The sequence below is a fragment of the Formica exsecta genome, unplaced genomic scaffold, assembly GCF_003651465.1.
Source record: "Formica exsecta isolate Colony F162 unplaced genomic scaffold, ASM365146v1 scaffold1327, whole genome shotgun sequence".
In the NCBI taxonomy this organism is placed as follows: domain Eukaryota; kingdom Metazoa; phylum Arthropoda; class Insecta; order Hymenoptera; family Formicidae; genus Formica; species Formica exsecta.
In genome coordinates this window covers 461543-467984 of record NW_021848660.1, presented here as the reverse complement: position 1 = coordinate 467984, position 6442 = coordinate 461543, and the positions used below count along the sequence as shown (strand labels likewise).

General features: G+C 32.0%; 1 protein-coding gene across 2 annotated transcripts; it reads left to right on the top strand.

Moving 5' to 3' along the window:
* The first annotated feature begins 1301 nt into the window (after nt 1-1301).
* LOC115245833 (Kv channel-interacting protein 2-like) lies at nt 1302-4319 on the top strand. Of its 2 annotated transcripts, XM_029824322.1 has the most exons (5): nt 1302-1584; nt 2455-2845; nt 3110-3440; nt 3698-3896; nt 4272-4319. In XM_029824322.1, the coding sequence occupies exons 2-5, from the start codon at nt 2725-2727 to the stop codon at nt 4317-4319; spliced, it is 699 nt and encodes a 232-aa protein (XP_029680182.1). In that variant the 5' UTR covers nt 1302-1584; nt 2455-2724. The 2 variants fall into 2 exon arrangements, with proteins under 2 accessions (XP_029680182.1, XP_029680180.1); XM_029824320.1 differs by lacking the exon at nt 1302-1584 and having other exon boundaries at nt 2077-2845.
* Nucleotides 4320-6442: the final 2123 nt, after the last annotated feature.

The window sequence follows — 6442 nt, the reverse complement described above, 5'->3', positions numbered from 1 at the left end:
ATATATGGTCATAATCGATATTTAATTTTACAGATATAATCTGCAGTATTAATTCTCTTTAGAGAAATTTTTATTATTTTATATATAGATCCTTTGTTTGCGTGTGTTTGATATCTCAGAGAATTATCTATTTCAGAGAATTATAAGTTTCAGTTACATGAGATAGATTCTAGATCTTTCATCTTTTTTGTGATGTGATTCTGAATCAAGCGATGAGAGATTTCAGAGATGTAATAAAATCTTCATTTCCTTGATTTAGAATTCTGCACGTGCTGATGAAATGACGCACGTGTTTGCGCGTTTTTGAACTTGGGGAAGATCCCTTTCCATTGTCTAAGCTGATTTATATGCAACATTCGTAGCGCTTATTTATTCTCTCGTTTGCATATATTCCACGCACATAAGAATATCGTTCACAGAAAACGCAAAGAGAGATAAATGTGTAAAGATGCTGATTCCACATAATAATCACTCATTTGTCCGGCATGCCGTTGCACCTTGGGATAATGAGATTTTCACGTGACTGCTTGCGAAAAAGAACTTATACGTTTATTTAATAATTTGTTCGTAAGCAGTCTGACTGTATAGTAATCGCGATTAGATCGGGTCATGTACGGTTCCTCGATTAGCATACGTGATGTTTAATTCATAAATCGCATTTTTTCGGCTCAGGTTTGTGTGTGTATATATTCGCAAATCCGATATTCTACATGAAATAATAATTTTCATACGTAACCATACATACGTAATTCATACATAACGTTACCGATACATTCTTGCATGTCGTCATGCGTGTATTCGATCATAAAATGCATTCGTGGCGTATGCGTTTCCTCGATAAGATTGCGAAAGAAAAAGATTGCGTGACCTACATTATAATATGTATGTACAATTTGCAAGATGTGATCCTTGTGAGATGTGTAATTTCCATCATCGCGTTTGCCTCTTCCGCGCTGGCAAACTTGATTGGAAGTTGCTCCACATTCGAATATTATGTCAAGGACATTGCTTGCGAAGATATTAGTGGATTATCTTGCCTGCAAACTTGACATACTTTTCGAACTATGAAACCAATCGCACAGATTAATATGGCGCAAGATGCCCTTTAACTCTTTAAATTCTCTGATATGTACATATTTTTTTAGATATCCGCTCAGATAAATGTTTATTGGCAGAAATTTATGCATCGCATTTTTATGTATCATTTTTACTGGTATTGTCTAAATTATACTTAACTGCTTGACAATATATATATAAAATTTAAATATTAAATATTTAAACACATACATACAAAGAGAAGATTAGATTCTAAATTAAATTTATAGGATTTAAAAAACAAGCAATTATGTCAATTACTGCAAAATATCTGATCTAATATTATGATTTTTTTCCAGCTCATAATTCTATTAATCCTGCAAGAAGAAAAGAAATTTTATCTCCCTCAATCAGCATTAATCCATATTGGTGCAAATCAGCTCATCAAATCCTAATATAGTCATCAAATTTTTTTTGCTGATTATTCATCATCTTATGTGGAATCTTTCGATTCATTCACATTGCAGGCAATTTTATAAGAAACTGAAGGTACTGGTAATCAATTTTTAATTACATAATACTGGGTTGTATACATCATATATAAAAAAAAGATTCTAATTTAAATATAAATAAATATATAACTCATGTCACCTTAACAAATATCATTGAGAAGATATATATAATATATAATCACTTCAAAGCAATTTATATTCGATGGATTGTGAATATTTTCCAGAAGTTCCCGGATTACGCACTGTAAATTATCAGCTCGACTTCCAGCTCGATGTTCTGCGATTTCTTATTATCGTAATAGTCAGTTTCCAATCCATCTGACTATTAATAGCATTTGGCAGAGAAAATCCATTTAGCGCAGTTTTATACAAAGAGGCTTGTTGGTAGACGATTTTTTAGACTTAGTCCGTTCTTCGAAATTTATTCATATAGTCTATCTACAATCTTTTTTTTTGTTATAATTATAGTTTATATATATATATTATTATAAATTCACGAAGAGATATGTGATTGAATCATTTTGCGCACGAATGCTTCTATATTTCTTCTGATTTACTCTCACAAATTTTTGGCAAGAAATTCCAGAAATGTATTCTCCAAAAATGTGTTTACAAAATTATCGCTTTTCTTTTCCAAGAATTAATCTTGAATGTTAGTAGACAATGAGAGAAAACGCTAGTGTGACAATGAATTTCGGATCAAGTTTTAGTTTTACTTTTCTCAATTACAAAATGATAAGAGATGATTTGACGAAAAATTGGTATTAAGATTTGTGTACAGCAAATCCAATATTTAAGTGTAAAACATACCCAAGAATTATTTTACTTAGCGATTCAAACTACTAATAATTGCAATGATAGTAAAATGTAATTGCATTTTGAAAAAATTAATCTGCTTCTTCGTTAGAATCCATCAAAAAATGCTGTCGAAGATGTGGATGATATCCAGTGAGCTTAAGATCGTCCGGACGCCGCTCATACGTCGCTTCTCGTTGAGATTTGCAAACATGCCAAGCTAAATCGTCTAAATATTTTGGCTACTGCAGGCTCCATCATCAAAACTGTTCCGTACATCTGGCTGCATCACGTACGTCAGTTCCGCTTCGCTCTTGAAAAGCATTGATCGCTGTCAAATTGTTCCGACGTGTATTCCTTGTATCTTTTCGAGTTTTTTAGAATGTCAAATTTTAACAGCATGGATGGCAAAGATAACTGTAAGTCTTTTTGCCGATCAAGCTTTTCGATAAAGATGCAAAATAGTCTAAGAAAAATGAGAAAAAGCATTCAAAAAATTACTGGTACGTTAAAATATATTCGATTTAAACATAATTTTATTATTATTTGCTACATTTATATGATTTGAACTTTGTTAATGTAAAAAATTTAATAGGAAGTATTTATCGAATATACTATAATTTAAAAAAGAAGTGATAATTCTGGCATTAACAGTTTGAAATTATTGCGCAAATAAAAATTATTTTAATAATTGTATTGCGCGCACAATTAGTATTTTTCAATAATTTTAAATACAATCATTACTACATTTGATTATATGTTCATAGAGAGTATTCAGGAAGAGGATAAGCATTCGATGTACATCTTCCCTGAGCAACTGTCAATTCTAACTTGGCGCACCGGCTTCTCCAAAAATGAGATTCGCAGATTGTATCGCGCCTTCAAACAGTTATGTCCCAGGGGATGTGTGATGACTGGCGATTTGATGTCCGCGTACACTAAGTTGTTCCCGCTAGGAGATTCGGCCAGATACGCGCAGATCCTGTTCAATAGTTTCGATAGGGATGGTGATGGTATTGTTAGCTTCAGCGATCTTCTCGGAGCTATGACATTGATCATCAATGGTAACGTGGACCAAAAACTCTCCTGGATATTCAGGTGAGAGTCTATCTCGCTCTCTTTGTTTATTATAATTTGATTCTCACAATTGTGAGGATTGAGGGAAAACATTATGTCTACTCCACAATATATTCATTACAAATGAGGAGAGAATTAATTAATTTTATTATCAAATTCTTTGACCGATCTAGAATCAATTCTTTCTCAACTAAAGAAAATTTTTTCTAACTGATAGTCTCGAAAGTAGTGAAGATGACGGATGAAACGCGAATCTCTTTGGATTTATTATTTATCAGGTTGTACGATCAAAATGGGGACGGTTGCATCACGAGACGAGAGATGCTGATCATAATATCCGCGATTTACGAGATGGCGCAGGACGCGCAAATTATTCAGCATGTAGTAGATAGCCAAGTGGACAGATTTTTTGAAAAGATGGACGCAAATAAAGATGGTGTGGTCTCCAGAGAAGAATTTATGAGCGGTTGCAAAAATGTACGAGCATATTCCATGTCTTATGTAAGAATGATGTAATTTGGGTTTAACACTAGAAGGATTTCATTTAGTAGACTTTTGAATGAAAACCTGAAAAGTGCCTCTTTTATTAAATATATTCAGATTTTTCTCTCTCCAATAGAAGTAGACATATATATTTTATACATCATTAAAATGCTAATATTAATCTTAATATTAATCAAAAATATATAAAAGATATGATTTACACAACTGTTCAGCTATCAGTCCTCTTGGTGTTAAAACTCAGTACAAATCAGTAGGTTCTACTTTAATAATAGCGAACATGGAAACATATGTGTGTGTATATGTGTGTGTGTGCATATAGAAAGATTTCACAAATTTTTATTTTTACAGGATACTATTATATACAACCAGTTATTTTCATTTAATAAAATTTGGTGAATAAAAACGATTTTAAGAGATTAATGACTAATTTATTTTTGTGTAAAGTAATTAAAATATTTATGAAGAAATCAATCTATATCCCTTCTTTTCGCTGCAACTCTTAAGTAATATATGTAATATATTATATAAATTTTTAAAATCTCTCTCTTTCTTTATGGTGTTTCCTATGCAAAAGTATGAAATAATAGATCAATGGCATATTAGATCGGAATTTAGAAAGATAAAAATCGAGCGACTTTTTTCTGTAGAGCTATTTTCTCATTAAAATCTTTTATTTTATCTTATCTTTCGTGTACTTGTACATTTAAAATTGAGTTTTTTTATAGATTTATAATTTATGTCGCGCGCGCGTTTATATTATATCTAAACGCCGTTTTTATCGAAATTTTAAAAATCGTGTTTATATACGAATCGATTGCGGCTTCCACTTGACACTACAAATACTTCATTTGCTCGATCAATCAGAACGCAGGAAGTTTTGGCGCTTTTATTCTGATTGGTTAAACATGTTAAGCGCGCTTCTGCAGCGACTTCATGTTTCTCTTTCGCGCAGGGCCATCGTGTCGTAAGGAAGCAGAGACACCGAGCTCCGTATAATATCCGGAAAGGTAAGCCGACAAAGAGATAATCGAACCAAATTGACGCGATTATTCGCAATAACATCGTCTTCTGAATAAATTGTGAGATTATTTCGTAATTTTATTACTTATTAGACCGGAATTTCAAGCAGCAAAAATTGAACAATTTTTTCGGTGGTAATAATCGGGCCATTAGATCCTTTTTTTCTATCGGTCTTTTAAGTGCTGTACATTTGGGATCGAGTTTACATATAGATTTATAATCGAGATTTTACTATAAATCTCATGTCTACGCGTGCCGTTTTTATCAAAGTTTTATTTAAAAATTCTTAAGAATCGGTTGCACTGTCCTTGTTAGGTGGGATTTTGCAGCAACTTCATGTTTCTCTTTCGCGTGAAACCGTCGTGTCATAAAGAACCAGAGACTCCGAGCTCCGATAATATCCACACAGATAGGCCGACAAACAGATAATCGAGCCAAATAGATGTAATCATTCGTAATAGCATAGTCTTCTAAATAAATTGTGATATTATTTTGTAATTTTATGGTATATTAGACCGGAATTTCAAATGGTAAAAATAGAGCGATTTTTTTCGGTGGAGATAATCGAGATTATTATATATATATCCTTTTAGTCTATCCGTCTTTTAAAGGTACATAAGTCGACAAAAAGATAATTGAACCAAACAGACGCGATTATTCGTAACAACATTGTTTGCGAGTTGATTATAAGATTTTTAATAGTTTATAGCATATTTCTTTTTATCCATGCTATATGTGCGGCAATGATGATTCTTAGCGCTGCCTGTGGCGGGTATAAGTACTAAAATGAGCGTCTCGCATTTGCAAATGGTTCGAAGTAATATGTCGCAAGTGTGTATGTACGCAGATCGGAAATAAACACAGAAAATTCGGAACAAAAACAAGTTGTGCAAGATTGATAAATTACTTTCGTAAATGTTTTTTTTCTTTTTAAGTATTCGCAAAATGCAAAACAAGTCCAATTTTCTCATAAATCTTAAGATAAGTCGCGAATAAAGCATGATTCCATGGCGCGTTAAAACAATGAACAATGAGTGCACTCTATCTAAAATTATAAATGTTTCGAAGCGTTTAATTGACTGACTAGAAGAAAAAAATCCATGTCTTTTTTGTTCCGTTTGGTCAATCAAACGATTCGAAACATTGCAATTTTAATAAAGTATAACATTCATTACGTTTGTCCTAACTCATGTTGTTGTTCGATCTCTGTCTCTCTCACGGTCTAGACCTAGACACACAGATGCGATTGTTATATATTTTTATTGACATAATAAATCTTTTAAGATTTTTGAAACTGGATTTGCATGTTACTGAACTTAAAAGTAATTTGTTGTATAATTTATTAAATAAATACATTTTGAGATTGATATATATTTTTGATAATATTTTTAGAATTCTGCATGTTTATTCTGATTTTTATATTGTTTATAAATATAATTATTATATCATAATTTTTTTTTCTATAGATACCAGCTGACGACTTGACGAGATTTGCAGAA